The sequence below is a fragment of the Lissotriton vulgaris genome, chromosome 12, assembly GCF_964263255.1.
Source record: "Lissotriton vulgaris chromosome 12, aLisVul1.2, whole genome shotgun sequence".
Classification (NCBI taxonomy): domain Eukaryota; kingdom Metazoa; phylum Chordata; class Amphibia; order Caudata; family Salamandridae; genus Lissotriton; species Lissotriton vulgaris.
Window position 1 is genome coordinate 529276219 of NC_141700.1, and position 17568 is coordinate 529293786.

A 17568-nucleotide genomic window follows, 5' to 3' on the forward strand; every position below is an offset into this window, starting at 1 on the left:
GCCGGCACCCAGCTCGTTATGAAAAGACAGCTTGTGACTGGCGGGGGCGTGTCTAGCTGTATTTGAGTCAGCCGTGTTCGCGGTGTATCTTGGGAAACGTAGTTTGGAATATCTTCTCTCACGGATAGAGTGAATATAAGGTGCAGTAAAGGAAGAATGTTACTGGAGGCATATATGGACTTGTTATAACTTGATGGAAAAGCAGGAGAATCTTTTAACTGAAGAAATTTCAGATTTGGTATGACAACGTCACATGAGCAGCAACAGGCAGAAGCAAGGGCACGTAGCGGGCATGCAGAGTTTAGAGGTTACTAAATTCATTTAGATCGTTCAATCCGTCCATGGCAGTGTTGAATTTTAAGATGAGGTAGGCCTCTTTTTGTGCCAATCGTACATCTGGGTCTCCGCCGGCCCCTGGAGTGTTTTTTATACTTGCTAAAATTGTCCATTTAAGGTCATTGACCGAGTGTGCTTTCTTCAGGAAGTGGGACACCAAGGGTTCTGTCAGTACTTTGTTGTTTATCCTGGATCTGTGTTGGATTATGCGATGGCGCACTTCTTGGGTTGTTTTGCCTATATAGACTTTTCCGCAGGGACATGTGATGGCATATACTGCGTATTTGGTCTTACAGTTCGTAAAGTCTTCGTGCCGCCAATGTTTTTTGCCATCCGTGAAATGGGTGCCTTCCATCGTGAGGCCGCATACCGAACACGTACCACATTTGTGATGTCCTTTCACTGGGCCCATATTGAAGAGTGTACTTTGTGTTTCTCTTTTGGTAGTTCCTCTGGTCGAAGAGATCTGTTGTCCAATACTCCGGTTTTTTTTCAAAGCAAACAGTGGTCTGCCGATCTCAGGAATGATTTCCTCGATGAGATGCCAGTTATTGCGGATGATCTTCTGCACCGGATTAGTATGAGGTCCAAACGTGGAAACGCACACCATCCTTTCTAGTTTCGGTTTGTCTCTCTTCTGCAGGAGATGTTCTCGAGGAGTCCATCTGGCCCTTTTCATCGAGTGCTTAAGCAGTTTTGCTGGGTACCCTCTCTCCTTCAGCTTGTCAGTGAGAGCTTCACCATGTATCACAAAGTCTTCTGTTGATGAACAATTCCTTCTAACCCTAAGGAACTGGCCATAGGGGAGGTTATTCTTTAAACTTTTAGGATGGTAACTTTTATAGTGTAGGGAATTGTTCTTATCCGTTTTTTTCTGAAACAGAGTTGACTTAAGGCCTTCCGGCGTGGACTTGATCTCGACGTCCAAGAATGGCATGGTTTTGCAGTCATACGTCAAGCTGAATTTGATATCTGGACTACGGTTGTTAAGCCAGTCATGGAATTCTTCCAGAGATTGTGGTGTACCATTCCAGATACACCACACATCATCTATGTACCTCAGCCACTGCCTTATATGGGCTCTGTACGGGTTGTTATTGTACACGAACTTCTCCTCATACTGGGCCATATACAGTATGGCCATCTCCGGTGCGAAGGGACAGCCCATCGCTGATCCCTTGATTTGCAAGAACATTTCTCATCGAGGAAATCATTCCTGAGATCGGCAGACCACTGTTTGCTTTGAAGAAAAAAAACGGAGTATTGGACAACAGATCTCTTCGACCAGAGGAACTACCAAAAGAGAAACACAAAGTACACTCTTCAATATGGGCCCAGTGAAAGGACATCACAAATGTGGTACGTGTTCGGTATGCGGCCTCACGATGGAAGGCACCCATTTCACGGATGGCAAAAAACATTGGCGGCACGAAGACTTTACGAACTGTAAGACCAAATACGCAGTATATGCCATCACATGTCCCTGCGGAAAAGTCTATATAGGCAAAACAACCCAAGAAGTGCGCCATCGCATAATCCAACACAGATCCAGGATAAACAACAAAGTACTGACAGCACCCTTGGTGTCCCACTTCCTGAAGAAAGCACACTCGGTCAATGACCTTAAATGGACAATTTTAGCAAGTATAAAAAACACTCCAGGGGCCGGCGGAGACCCAGATGTACGATAGGCACAAAAAGAGGCCTACCTCATCTTAAAATTCAACACTGCCATGGACGGATTGAACGATCTAAATGAATTTAGTAACCTCTAAACTCTGCATGCCCGCTACGTGCCCTTGCTTCTGCCTGTTGCTGCTCATGTGACGTTGTCATACCAAATCTGAAATTTCTTCAGTTAAAAGATTCTCCTGCTTTTCCATCAAGTTATAACAAGTCCATATATGCCTCCAGTAACATTCTTCCTTTACTGCACCTTATATTCACTCTATCCGTGAGAGAAGATATTCCAAACTACGTTTCCCAAGATACACCGCGAACACGGCTGACTCAAATACAGCTAGACACGCCCCCGCCAGTCACAAGCTGTCTTTTCACAACGAGCTGGTTGCCGGCTTCAAGCACGTCTAAATGCTAATAGAGAAGTAAGACAATGTATTTTTGAATGGATTCCACATTGAGAAAGCGAAATATTATGCGTTACTAAAACGCCTGTCTTGTGTCTTAACAGCGCACAAGCCCAGGCGGCGGCTGCCGCTTGTACACGCGTCCACGAGGGGATTTATGCCCGCATAACAAAGGTAGGAACCAATCTTGTTCAAACCTTGCCTAATATCCCTATTCCAACGAGGCTTAGTAACAGGTGCCCCCCGCTTTTTTCAGCTTTCCTGACCTGCACATCGAATAACTGATCTGTGCCGGCACCCCTCCCAGTGATCGCCACCTTGGCGCATCTTCGAGGTATGTCCTGGATGTTGTAGTTCATAATTGATACGCTATAGGCACCTTGGAGGCATGACTCTAATCTGGACCTTTATACTTTTTTAATCGCAGGGAGTGATCTGAACCCCCCTCCAAAAAGGTACCTTTAATTTTTTAAGTGTGTGAGTCTACGCAAGAAGTTCATATCAGTCAGCCCTTCTCTGATATCGTTTTTGTAATTACTTCATAGTGACAACGACCCCCCCAGTCCATGTCCTGAGGAGAACCCGTCAAACACAGTTGGGTTCGAAACGCGTCGACGTCTTTACCTGCAAGATACCAATGTCTTAAGGCTCAATAGGAATGTAACTAATACATGTGCAAATTGCAGAGTAGTCTCTTTGTTATTCCTATTTTGCAGCACTTGGTGATAAATGCACTGTGTATTCTTTGCAGACGATAACAAGTAGGCTAGTATTCTATTCTGTTAGTCCACTTGTTTATTCCATATCCAGGATTGGTGCCTCATAGATTATTCAACTCGAGGCATAGTACAGTTGTCTATGTAAATTATGTTGTTTGAATTTCCTTGGTCTAAGTTTTCATCTTTCGTATTGTTGCTTTCAATTTATTGAATGTATTGTTTGTAAAGTCTGTTAATGTTTCGTTGTGTCTTTTGACGCCCAAAAACTTTTTCTAAACCTTTTAATAAAATAAAAAAGTGATTCAAGACACATGTTTGTCCAACCTAGTAACTAATCGAACTAGGTGGTGAATGATCATTGAAATTCAAGCTGTCCGGCCACTTTGCTTGTTTACTTTATGAAGAGTGGTCCAGGCCGGATAGTGACAGGACCCAAGCCTTTCCCAGTTTCCCCCCTCTCCAGGTCCGGCACATCCTCTACAGTGTTCTGTGCAGATACATGCACTCTTGTGTTCTGTGCAGATACATGCACTCTTCTTATCTCAGTGGTACCAGGAGTAACCTGGGCTGGTTCCTTTACTTGGCTTCCAGATAAAGTTATGGGTATGCGAGTGTTCAACTTAGAGGGTGCTGGGGAATGTTGGTTTGTGGAAGTGTTTATGGCATCTTGGAGGCTGGGGAGAGCCTTTGAGTTTGATGGAGTATCTTTCTCCGTCATTGCCCTTGAATCGCATTCCAATGATGCACTTAATGTACGGTCTGTGTTAGACGGACCGGAAGGGTCGGCCGAGGATAAGGGGAGAGGTCTCCGGGGAGAGCCGTCTCCAGCGATCGTACAGACAAGTAACTTCCCCCCCACAGACGGACACCACACCAGGATAAGGTTTAACGATACTTTATAAGCAATTCTTTAAGTACGGTAAAATGATACAAGGAGGTCTGGACTCAGGGGTCCCCTCGATTCTGGTCTCTGGATTGGGAAAAGGGGTAGCGGGACAGTCTTGTTACCAATAGATGAAAATAGCTCTCAATCCTCGAGCTCGGCGTTCTAGATGATCGGGCCGCGGCGGAGCCAGCAGGTCCCGGGATGGATGAAGGAAGCGACGGTCCGCGGCGGAGCCAGCAGGTCCCGATGGAGATGGTAGTTACAAACGGTCCGCGGCCACGCCAGCAGGTCCCGACGACGATGAAGGTTTACGAAGGTTGCGGCAGCGCCAGCAGGCAGGACGATAGTTCGCAAGGCAGAGCTACGGCAGCGCCAGTAGCCCGTCAAGGATGAGTTCTTCTCTGCGTCTCTCGACTCCAGGATACAACTGTCTTCCTGCTCTGGAGCTGCCCCAGTTATAGGGCTGGTGCCCTTTGATGTCCGGACCCTCGCACTTGGAGGTCGGGGGGTCCGGGATGAAGGAGTCCAGACACCCAGCAGGGGGGTGGAGCCAGCGCCCGGGGAGGTTGTGGCCGAGCGGTACCTGGCGGGGGAGAGCCATCGACACCTCTTTCTCCCATTGACCTGCCAAGTAGTCCGCTCACCTCCTGGGTGGATGGTGGTGCCGGGATGTCTGAGGCCTGGCCAGGCCCAGGGTTGGGGTCGATCGGGGGCCACGCGGCCTCGTGGTGGAGTGTCCAAGATGGCGCCCAGGCTGGGCGCGCGGGCCGGTAGTGGATCGGGCCCACGAGGTCGATATGTTCAGAGGCAAGGGTCCCGGAGGGGACGGAAAACGTGAAGTGGTGGTGTGTGACACTTGAGGGACCGGGCTCGGGCCTGGTCGGGCAGAGGGGGAGCGGCCCTTCACGTGGCCTGTCCAACATGCGTCCCCCCCAGCTGAAGGCGGGGAGAGTCACCCATCCTCTTGGGGACTCTCCTCGTCGAGGCGGAAAAAGCGGGACAGGCCATCCGCGTTGGCGTGATCTGGCCCAGGCCGGTGTTCAACAGTGAAGTCCATCCCTTGTAGGGAGATGGACCAACGTAGTAGTTTTGGGTTCTCCCCCCGCATCTGCATCAGCCACTGCAGGGGTCGATGGTCGGTCTGCACCCGGAAGTGTGTGCCAAAGAGGTAGGGCCGGAGCTTTTTGAGGGCCCATACCAAGGCGAAGGCCTCCCTCTCGATGGTGCTCCAGCGTTGTTCTCGAGGTAGGAGTCGCCTGCTGATGAAGGCCACGGGCTGATCAAGGCCTTCGGTGTTCAATTGAGACAGGACCGCCCCAATGCCGTGGTCAGAGGCATCCGTCTGGACGACGAATTCCCGGCTGTAGTCGGGGGCCTGGAGCACAGGGGCGGAGCACATGGCGGCCTTCAGTTGTTCGAAGGCTGTTTGACAATCTGGGGTCCAGTTGACCTTCTTGGGTTGATTTTTGGACGTGAGTTCTGTGAGGGGCCCAACTATGGTACCATAGTCTTTCACGAACCGTCTGTAATAGCCCGTGAGTCCCAGAAAGGCGTGTACCTCGGTCTGGGTGATGGGGGGCTGCCAGGACTGGATGGCGGCAATCTTGAGCTGCAGAGGGGCCACCAGGCCGCTTCCCACCTGGTGTCCGAGGTAGGTTACGGACCCCTGACCAATTTGGCATTTGCTGGCCTTGATCGTGAGGCCAGCTCGCTGAAGGGCCTGTAGCACCGCTCGGAGGTGGTGGAGGTGGTCGGACCAATGGTGGCTGTACACAGCGATGTCGTCTAGGTAGGCGGCGCTGAATCCTTCGAGCCCGGCCAAGACCTGATTGACGAGCCGCTGAAATGTTGCTGGAGCATTCTTCATGCCGAAGGGCATGACCTTGAAATGATAATGGCCATCAGGAGTGGAAAATGCAGATCGTTCTTGGGCCCGGGGTGTGAGGCCGATCTGCCAGTAGCCCGCCGTCAGGTCGAAAATACTGAGGTAGCGGGCAGCTCCCATGCGGTCGATTAGCTCGTCTGCCCGGGGGATGGGGTGTGCGTCCGTTCTGGTGACCGCATTCAAGCCCCGGTAGTCGACGCAGAACCGGAGTTCCGGTGTGGTGCCGGGAGGGGCTGCTTTGGGGACCAGTACTACTGGGCTGGCCCAGGGGCTGTCTGAGGGCTCAATGACCCCGAGCATGAGCATTTTGGTTACTTCTTCCTGGATGCAGGCCCGTACCCGATCTGGTACGCGGTAGGCCCGGTGGCGGATAGGGGGGCTGTCCCCCGTGTCCACGTTGTGCACACACCCGGAAGTGACACCTGGGGTGAGGGAAAACAGGCCGGCGAACTGCAACAGAAGGTCTCGACATTCTTGGCGTTGTTCCAGGGTGAGGGCCTCCGAGAGTCGGACCCCATCCACGGAGCCATCTTTCTCCCGAGTCCGTAGGAGGTCAGGGAGGGGTTCGAAGTCTTCTTCGGCTCCATTGTCTGTGGCCATCAGGAGGCTGAGTTCTGAACGTACAAAGTGGGGTTTCAGTCTATTAGCGTGGAGGACTCGGAGGGGGTTCCTTGAAGATTCCATGTCGATGAGATAGGTGACAGGACCCTTGCGCTCGACTACTTTGAAGGGCCCCGTCCACTTGTCTTGCAGGGCGCAGGGTTCGGTGGGGGACATCACCCATACCTGTTGTCCGGGTTCAAATTCGATGGAGGAGGCATTTTGGTCATACCACTTTTTCATGTCCTCTTGACTGGCCTCCAAGTTTGCTTTTGCCAGCTCTCTGAACCGTCGGGTCTGGTTGCGGAGGGTTAGGAGGTATTTGAAGACATCTGGAGGGTTCTTTAGAGGGGGCATTTCCCAGCCTTCCTTGACTAGACTGAGAGGCCCCCGTACGGGATGTCCATACAATAATTCAAACGGGCTGAAGCCGAGGGACTTCTGGGGGACCTCTCGATATGCGAAGAGGAGGCACGGCAGCAGCACATCCCACTGGCGACGGAGGGGCTCTTCCAACCCCCCAATCATCCCTTTGAGCGTGCGGTTGAACCGCTCAACGAGTCCGTTTCCTTGAGGGTGATAGGGGGTCGTGAATCGGTAGGTGACCCCACACTGTTGCCAGAGGGACTTCATATATTTGGAAATAAAGTTCGTGCCTCTGTTGCTGACGACTTCTCGGGGGAAGCCCACACGGGAGAAGATCCCCATCAGGGCCCGGCCGACTACCGGGGCTGTCACAGTTCGCAGGGGAACAGCCTCGGGGTAGCGGGTGGCGTGGTCCACCAGTACCAGGATGAACCGATGTCCTTGTTTTGTACGGGGGTCCAGGGGCCCCACAATGTCTATCCCGACCCTCTCGAACGGGGTGGTGACCACGGGAAATGGTTGCAGGGGGGCTTTTAGTTTGCGGCCGCTCTTTCCACTGGCTTGGCACGTGGGGCAAGATCGGCAATGCTGGAGTACATCATTCCTCATTTTGGGCCAGAAGAAGTGGGTCACTAGGCGGCTGTAGGTTTTATCCTGACCCAGGTGTCCAGCCAGGGGGACATCGTGGGCCAGGTTTAGCAAGAAGTCTCTAAAACGGAGGGGCACCACTAGCACTCGGCTGGCCCCCAGCTCCGCGATCCTTTGTTCACTGTATAGCAGATCATTGTCCCAGTAGATCCAATGTGTTCCGGAGGTATCCCCTGCGCTCTGGGCGAGGGCTTGTTGGCGGAGTCCCTCGAGGGAGGGACAGGTCTTCTGCTCTTGGCGAAACTGCTCCTGTGTGGGCCCCCCCTCTTGATGCCACTGGTCGAGGCCAGCGAGGTCCGGAGGTTGAGCTGGTTCTGGGGGGACGGCACGGTCGGTGTCTTCGTCTGGGGCGACCGGGGGAGGAGGCGCCGGCCATTCGGGTTCCTCCGGTCGGTGATTGGCACGGGCGGCCATGGACCGGGTGGTGACGCACGCCCAGTCCGGGATGCCTAACATCCCCAGGTGTTCTCTTCGTTCTACGGCTGCCCACGGAGAGCTTTCAAGGTCATTTCCCAGGAGGCAGTCTACGGGGGCATCATCCCGGACCGTCACTTTCAACATGCCGGAGACCCCTCCCCATTCGAAAGGGACGCAGGCCATCCGACACAGACTTTCCGAGTTATCGGCTGAACGGACAGGGCAGAGAATGTTTGGTAGGAACTGTTCTGGGGTCACCAGGTGACAGCGGACGGCTGTTACACTGGCCCCGGTGTCACGGAGGGCTTCGGCCTGGCGTCCATTGATGCTCACCCATTGGCTGTACTTTCGGGTGTTAGCGGGTAGGGGGGACCCGCGGGACCATGTCTTTCCCCCCTAAGCATGCTAGAGCCATGGCGGCTGGCTCCCATTCTTGATGCTCTTGCTCATATTCTTCCTGCTCCTCGGAGATCTGTTCTTCCCCCAGGGCAGCAGCGGCCACTTGGCGGGGTCTTGGGCTCTGGTACTGTGGGCAATTTGGGTCGTTTGCGTAGTGGCCGACTCGTTGGCATCGGTGACACGTGACATTGGCTCGGTATCCCGGTCGCGCCGGGGTGCTGCCCCGGTTGGCCGGGGGGGTGGTGCTGGTAGCGGGGGCGACCGGAGCGTTGTCTCTTCCTCGTCCTTGGCCCCCTCCTCCTCCTCTGGGACGGTGCTGACCGTTGTTGTTCCGGTTCTGTTCATAGGATCCATTTCGGCCCACTCTGGTGATTTCCCACCGGTCAGCCTCGGCTGCGAGCTGCCGTGGATCAGTCAATTTGCTGTCGAGGAGGTGCTGCCGGAGCTCAATAAAGCAATTGTTTGATAGATGCTCCCACACCATGAGATTGAATAGTTGTTCGTAAGTTGTGACATTGCTTCCTTTGATCCAGCCCTCGAAGGCTCGGCTAAAATAGTTCACGTAGTCCACCCAAGTTGTACCCGGGATGCGGGTGCAGTCTCGAAACCTCTGACGGTACATCTCGGGTGTGAGCCCATAGCGGGTGAGGAGGGCAGCTTTCATGTGGTCATAGGAGGTCATCTGATGGTCCGGGAGCTGTAGCAGGGCATCGCGGCCCTCATTGAGGAATCTCCCCCATAGACCGGCTCCCCAGTCGCTTCGATCGATCCGGTGGCGGTCATAGCGATTTCGTAGGCCTTGAACCATTGCTGGATGTCGTCCTCTCGGAAGTATTCTCGAACGACATCCTTGGGGATGTGTACCTTCTTATCTGTTGTCCCTTGGGTGTGGGGTTGCTCGGGCACCCCTAATTCTTTGTTCTGCTTGCGTAAGTCTATCTCAGCTAATTTGCGCTTGTGTTCATATGCCAGTCTCTTTTCCTCGAGCTCCCTTTGTCTCTGTTTTTCCTCTCTTTCTTCTCGGAGACGCAGGTGCTCTAAGCTCAGTTTTTGTTCGGCCAACTTAAGTTCAACATCCATTTTGAGCCGGGCCATTTCTAGTTCATGTAGTCGTGTTCTTTCTCGTTCCTGGATCTCGTCTTGCGAGAGACCCGTTCTTCGCTCCTCGGGGGCCGTGGTGTTTTTTTCTACTGCTGCGATGTTTTGGTCGGTGGTTCCGACGGCCCTGGTTTCTGCCCAGGACTCTAGGGCATGCTTGAAATCGTCTTTGGTACTTAGACCGGTGGTAGCGATACCTAGTTCGATGCAGAATTGTTTTAATTCACGATGGCTGTACTCGTCCAATTTCTCCATCTGAAATTTCTCGGTGGATCCGCTTTCTTTGGTTGTCATCGTGATTTCGTCGTGGGGTGAGCTACTTTCTGTACGATTATGCGGTGATTCGGATCGCGCCGCTGGCCACCAATGTTAGACGGACCGGAAGGGTCGGCCGAGGATAAGGGGAGAGGTCTCCGGGGAGAGCCGTCTCCAGCGATCGTACAGACAAGTAACTTCCCCCCCACAGACGGACACCACACCAGGATAAGGTTTAACGATACTTTATAAGCAATTCTTTAAGTACGGTAAAATGATACAAGGAGGTCTGGACTCAGGGGTCCCCTCGATTCTGGTCTCTGGATTGGGAAAAGGGGTAGCGGGACAGTCTTGTTACCAATAGATGAAAATAGCTCTCAATCCTCGAGCTCGGCGTTCTAGATGATCGGGCCGCGGCGGAGCCAGCAGGTCCCGGGATGGATGAAGGAAGCGACGGTCCGCGGCGGAGCCAGCAGGTCCCGATGGAGATGGTAGTTACAAACGGTCCGCGGCCACGCCAGCAGGTCCCGACGACGATGAAGGTTTACGAAGGTTGCGGCAGCGCCAGCAGGCAGGACGATAGTTCGCAAGGCAGAGCTACGGCAGCGCCAGTAGCCCGTCAAGGATGAGTTCTTCTCTGCGTCTCTCGACTCCAGGATACAACTGTCTTCCTGCTCTGGAGCTGCCCCAGTTATAGGGCTGGTGCCCTTTGATGTCCGGACCCTCGCACTTGGAGGTCGGGGGGTCCGGGATGAAGGAGTCCAGACACCCAGCAGGGGGGTGGAGCCAGCGCCCGGGGAGGTTGTGGCCGAGCGGTACCTGGCGGGGGAGAGCCATCGACACCTCTTTCTCCCATTGACCTGCCAAGTAGTCCGCTCACCTCCTGGGTGGATGGTGGTGCCGGGATGTCTGAGGCCTGGCCAGGCCCAGGGTTGGGGTCGATCGGGGGCCACGCGGCCTCGTGGTGGAGTGTCCAAGATGGCGCCCAGGCTGGGCGCGCGGGCCGGTAGTGGATCGGGCCCACGAGGTCGATATGTTCAGAGGCAAGGGTCCCGGAGGGGACAGAAAACGTGAAGTGGTGGTGTGTGACACTTGAGGGACCGGGCTCGGGCCTGGTCGGGCAGAGGGGGAGCGGCCCTTCACGTGGCCTGTCCAACAGTCTGGTGACAGTTTGGTGATGGAGACATCTCGGCACGAGGCTGGGCATTAATAGATACGCTGACATGACAACGCTTGAGTGGGAACGGTGGGTGAGATTACGTGCTCCAAAGGTTCTGTAAGTGCTTGTGCTGGTAAATCCAGGGATTCGTTTTGAGAACACCTAACTTTCCGAAAGAAGAATTCAATTCATTTTGCCTTGCAGGACAGGTAATTGTCGCTAGTATTGCTTGGATTTAGCTGCGATTTTGTCGACTGAGTCTAGGAATGGGCTTGTGTCTCTTCAGGCTAACTCCAGTCAGAGTCTCTTTTGTTCTGGGCTGCCCGTTCACAGATATCAATGTGCTCGGTGTGGTCTGAGTGGGGGTTGGGGCTAGGAATGGCCCCACTTTGACAGGTGCTGAGCCCTTCTTTTTTACCACGGCCCTTGAGCGTCTGTAGATGAAGAGCTTATGTAACAGTATCCAAGCCAATAACAATGGGCTGTATGATTTTATGTGTTTCCTTTGTGTAAGTCAAGACCCTATAGCTGGTCGTAGGGATGCTGAAGTCATCTGGTTACTTTAGGAAAAACAAGGGGAACCCCATGTATGGCCAGGGACCATGGGCGTCAAGTATTTTGAAGGAAACAAGTGGTCCTTAGCATAAACAATTAAGTATAAGTGAGGATAATATATAGACCACAATGGGCTGCTATATAGTACAAAAACCCCTTGTCCAGCCGGACAGGGAGTATTTATTTATTTGATAGGAATTTTCAATAAAGAAATAAGACAAGTAACCAAAAAACATAAAGGTTACAGTAGGGCACAGTCCTGTGCCGTACGCAAGGAAGAAAAATAAAAAAAGGACAGTAGGTGCAGCAAATATCAGGCAAGCAAAACGTGAGCTAACAGGCCACTGACAACAATTCAAATTCACAGTGTGTCCTGGAGTGAAACAACCATACATTAATACATTAGATTCCTAAGTATGGGACACTCTAAAAGGAGTCGACGTTTCGATCCCTAGCTCATTTATAGTGGGATCATCTTCAGGACTTTCACAATCATAACTTTTTGCCTGAATAGAACCTTTTAACATAAAACCGCCAGACTATTGTCTGTAATGATTTTATCCTTAATGGGTCTCCTCGGTAGTTAGAGAAAGAGCCCTTTATCCATGCCAATTGCTGGGCTTCGTTTTTGTGCAGCGAGGATGAGGTTCAGGTATGGTATAACAAGGTCCCAGTTGTTGATCTCGTTGGACTTTAAAATGGCACTTTGGAATTAATTGTTGTGCAGTAAGAGCACGCTTATCTAGGGTTGAGAGTCTTTTTGGATTGGCTAACGGTGCTCATCAGATGGTTTTATGGCATGCTGATAGAAAAACGGGTCTCTATTTTCTTAGAAGGGCATCTCAGTCTCATTCACTGGACTTTATGAAAATGAATGAGCTTTGCTCTCTGTACATCTTTTCAAATGAGAATTCTGTGTGCTTCCTCAATCCTTGTTTTTGATTCTGGAACCACACAATTTTACTTTTTGTAGAAGCAATAACAAAAAATGAAACGCTGACAAATTTCTACCTAATAAGTTACATTTTTTCGCAATAAAATCTTAGGGTACCTTTAATAATATGGAAAAGAAACACTGTTACATTCTTCTCTGGTTAATTAGTTACTTATTTTAAATATATGCAACTAAGAACCAACATAACGAACAGCCGTCTAGTATCAGTCGCCGAGGTTCTACCACATAACTGTGCCTTGGTAATTCTAACTAACCTGGTTTCTATCACAATGTTCTATCACTCAGAACTTGGGACCCCATTAGACGAAGGTTTATCACTCTGGACAGATAAGTGGTCTAACTGGACAGACACAATCATCATTGTCGAACACTTCATAGTCTCGCTTAGAACATTGCTTACTCTTACTACCCTAGTCCATACTAGACCATACTCCAAGCATCAAGTCTAAGGGTGGCTTTTATTGATTACAACTGCATGGCTACTAACTGCCCATCATTGGCGAGCTCTTTCAAGTCTCAGTCCACATTTATGGATTCAAGAAGTTTTGGACACTTACTAATTTGTGTAACAGTTAAATGAATATAATCCAAACAAGCTTTTTTTAAGGATTTAGTGTGGATTGCATTCAATTGTTTTTGCAACTTGGTATGACAGGGTAGACAGGTATTAACCTGAAAGATTATCAGGAAATATCAATAAGGATGGTGTGTAAAATGATGGTCTGTGATATTATAATGATATATTAAAACATATATATTGCTTGCCTTAAATTAGAAAAAGAAACATGAGCTAGACCTAATGGTTACTACATTTACTGTTTCAGCTTAGAAGCATTATCCCAGAACATTTTTCCAGATTATGGCCCAATATGCAGCTGACATTTGCTTTACCTGCACTCCTTGCTTCATCTTCGCTGCTGACTATGGAGAGTTTGTCCTTTGCTGACCTCTCTGCCTTTTTGCCCATCTTCGCTTTTTTAATGATGCTGTTAAAAAAAGTAAAGTGGAAGAGATCATGAGCAGGCTATTGGAATATACAGAGGCCGCTGTACCATATCAGCCATCATGGTTTGACTAGAGCAAACAAGCATCACAGGTGGGTAATATGATGTGTCCTTTCACACAGGGATATAAAGGCAAGACTAAAAAAGCCCTTTGCACGTGCAAACACTTGGATTCACGAAATCACTGGGTTTATAACTGGAAAATAACTTTTCACAATGTACGAAAGGCCTTTTACAAGTCAGAAAATCTTTCGAAAAAAGCTTTGCGACCCTTTCCAACTAGCCGATAGGCGGAGGCATGACAAAGCTTACCCTAAATAATTGTAATTCAGAAAGGTGTGTAACAATAGTTTGTGACCTCAATTCCAATCACAAAAAAACGGATCAGTTACCAACCTCCAGGGTATGGGGGTAATTGTGGCTGGATAGCTCCCACTTTAGGAGGTATGTGCTCTCTCTGATGTCTTCGCAAACTGCAAAAAAAAAAAATAAGTAGCACATGCTCCTTTAATAGACATATGCTTTTTATTTTTAGGTTTCCCCTTTGGAAAAGGAAAAATGTGAGGTTGGAGGTCTGCTGCCCTTGCAGTCCTCCATTCCTCCTTTTACTGCCAGCCACAGGGGGGTCACAGTTGTGACCTAACTAACTAATATTCATTAGCCAGGTCATTTTGTGACCCTCTTTGAATAGACAATTGTTTTTTAGTACAAGGAGCGCATCAGAAATTGCCTTCCCATTTGGTGTGCAAATGGTACATCTGTGGTTTCCAAATGGGATTCACACCTCTGGTCCAATGTTCCTTCTTAACAAACTCAACATTCATTGGTCCTTGCATCAATAATGCTCCCCTTCTATTGCAGGTGGCATAGGGCCAGATGTAGGTAAATAGCATTTGCCGATTCGAAAATACCGAATTTTACCGCTTTGGTATTTCCGAATCGGTAAATGCTATGTAGCAAATCATTCGGTAAAAATTACCGAATCGGTATTTACTGATTCGGTAATTGCCATTCATTCCTATGGGCCTGGAGGCCCTTAGGAATGAATGTCTCTTATAGAATAGATAAATACTGATTCGGTAAAAGGGGGAAAAAGTTGCACTCCTCAATTGTGTATGGGTGCACATGTTGCAGACATACATGCCCTAAGGGCATGCATGTCTGCAACATGGCACTGAAGCAATTTGCATAAAATTGCTTTTTAGGGTGTTTTCGTTATTTACCACCAACTTGTAGTTGGTGGTAAATAACGAATCCTAACATGGGATGAGCACTCATTTAAGTGCTCCCTACATTAGGAATTCGGTAATTCACCAAATTGGTATTTAGGAAATCGGTAATTTGCAGATTCCTTAAATTACCGATTCAGTAAATTACCGATTTGTTAATTTCGGCCTTTACCAACCGGTAATAGCCTTCCTACATCTGGCCCTTAGTCTTTTACTGTGTCAATTCAGCTTTTCGTATCAAACATATTTTGTCCACAAGGAAGGGGCAAAGTGGGCAGTCTAACAATAGAATCCTACTTTTACAACAGGGGGGATTTATAGTGATCCTTGTGAGGCACGCCTTACCAAACCAAACATCTAATAGTTACTTTTTTCAAGTACCTGATGCACATTGGGAAAACTCCTTCCATCTTTAATTTGATATAGTCATTTACTAAAGAATAGGCAAACTTCAACAGCATACAAAAAAAAGGAGCTGGTGTTTTTCTTATTTGGATCAAGAGAAGTAGGATAAAGACTCTAAATGCATTCAGCACTTCAGACCATTAAAATTTTTTATTTGACTAGCTACATGTCCATCGCTAGATCTACTCTGAGGTTTGTATCCTCTCTCCACAACTGGACACTGCCAATCATAAGAGTGGTATTGGCAAACTTGGTATGTGAATGTGGGGGCTCAACACAGTCAACCGTCATCACTCTTCTTGAAATTGTACAAGAGACCATTCGCAGTGCATTCTGTACAGTTACTGAGTGGCCAGTGCATCTGTGTCCTAGTACTATTCTGTGCGGGTCATCAACTAACACAGTATAGCATTTCTTGTTTTAATGCTTGTTTGTATGTGGTTAGCAGACTAAGGGGCCGATTAGGATGGCGGACGGATCGCCACCGCCATGCAGGCGGTGGCGATACGTTCACCATCCATGCCCGTCCGCTCTCAATTTCCTCCCGCCATATTGCAATTACAATGGGGGACCAGGGCGGTCAGAAACACCGTCTGCCGCTTTTCCGCCGCGGTCGGCTTGCAACTGTGGCGGAAAAGCTCTAATATGGTGGCGGTGTCTATCAGACACCGCCAGCAATATTAGGATGGGCTGTGGGGTATGCCTTTCCGTGGCTGCAATGCCGCCACAGAAAGTCATACGGTCTTTGCTTTGGGGGCCCGTTGCGGGCCCCCAGGGTGAAGGGGGGGGGTACACATGGGGGGACCTATGGTCCCCCCCTGCGTTTCCAAGTACAACATGGCAGGCACTGCGCGGTGCCTCTCATGTTGTGCTTTGAAACGCACAGCATGCCTTTTTAGCATTGCGGCGAGCGGTGCTTTAAGCACCGTCCGCCGCAATGTTAAAAATGTAGGATGCACCCGTCACTGTGGCGGGTGCATCCTAATTGGGGGCACGGTTCCTCTGCCCTTGTGGTGGACGGTACCTGCCCCAGACAGGATGGCGGACGGACTTTGTCCGTCCGCCATCCTAATCGACCCCTATGTGCTTACTGTGAAGCTTTAAAACAATTTGTGTGATGTATTGTGAATTGAAAAATGAGTTCAATCAAGGGAAATCTTTGTTGTTCTATGTGTACGGGTAGGCTTTTAAAAAGCACGTCGTCGGCATGTTCCTCTCCAATGGGATGAGTAGTGGATCAGTTTTTGATTGCTAAGTTATAATATATTGCTATTTATATAGGAATTAAAATGCAGAGTGGTGTCTTATGACGCAACATTTTGCATGAGAGTGTGTTTTTTTTCTCCTCATCTCACCGTGTCAAGTCTTTGTGGAACATTTACAGCCATACTCTCTCACTGTGCGCTGCCAGGCTGACCACGCTTTACTTGGGTAACCAGACCTCCTCCCCCTTAGCATCGGGGACATGGTGTAATCATTGGAGTGACCGAGTCCTTCTTAAGTTTCTACCCCACCTCATTCGAGGGTGCCACATTAGAGGGTGCCAGATGTTGGACGGCTTCTCCTCTGCCCTTTCGTATTCGAGTCGAGCCATGCTGAATGATGCTTTTAGCCAGTCCTCACTGCTCGGGGGAAGGCGATCTTTCCATCTTTTACATATTTCCCTCCTTGCCAACAGTATCAAATATAGGAGAAGCCCTTTTTCCTGACATGTAGCTTGCTGATAGAAACGTTCATCATCTCCAAAAATAACAAGTGAGGAGTTGACTTTAATTGTAGTACTGAAAAGTCCCGTCAAAACCTGTCCTATCTCCTTCCAGTATTGATCCAGCTCTTTGCAATTAATAAACATGTGAATGTCATTAGCCATTAGTTCCTGACATCTTGGGCATTTCGGTGGGGGGATAGGGGCAAATTTCCCGATTTTGTAGGGGGTGTAGTAAAGTCTATTAATCTCAAAAACGTGATTCTTCTTCAGACAGGCAGGCTTTATATATCTATATAAGAGCTTCAATGATGGTTCAAGCATGTCCTCTGCCTGCAATGCCAATACAGTGTTGATCCAAATCCCCTCTGCCGGAGGTATCCCCATATCTTCTCCCTCTACTAAATGTTTATACCATGTTGAGATTTCTTTTGGTATCAATGTGGGGGATTGGATAAGCCTTTCAACTACCTCATTACTCCCAGTCTCCTCCCGTTCAGCTGTATGCCAAGACACTAATTGGAGATATTTGAACCTCGATAGATCGCTCCCTACCTTCGCCCTCAAATATTCCCATGGGTGAACCCCCTCCTCATCCATTAACTCATTCCACCTCAAAATTCCGGCTCTTTTTATGGGCATGGCCAGAACATCATTTAAACAGTCGGGGGTAGCAGGCGAGTCCCAAATTGGAGATGAGGCTGAAAAGTATCCAATCCCACAAACTACCCTTACTCTGTACCATACCTCCAAAGCTTGGGCAGAATAACCATTTTGACCAAATTCACTTTCCCATAGATTGTCAATGGGAGGTTTCTCCATCTACTGAACAGACGGTCTATTTCTTTAGTAGTTCTATC

General features: G+C 49.5%; 1 protein-coding gene across 6 annotated transcripts in view; it reads right to left on the reverse strand.

The window, feature by feature from the left end:
• Nucleotides 1-17568, reverse strand: part of LRRC71 (leucine rich repeat containing 71) — a 669208-nt gene that overhangs the window by 523630 nt on the left and 128010 nt on the right. For all 6 annotated transcript variants that reach the window (XM_086945316.1, XM_086945315.1, XM_086945313.1 and 3 more), the window contains exon 2: nucleotides 13257-13351. In XM_086945316.1, coding sequence (XP_086801442.1) covers nucleotides 13257-13351 — 95 coding nt within the window. The remainder of the gene's footprint in view (nucleotides 1-13256; nucleotides 13352-17568) is intronic.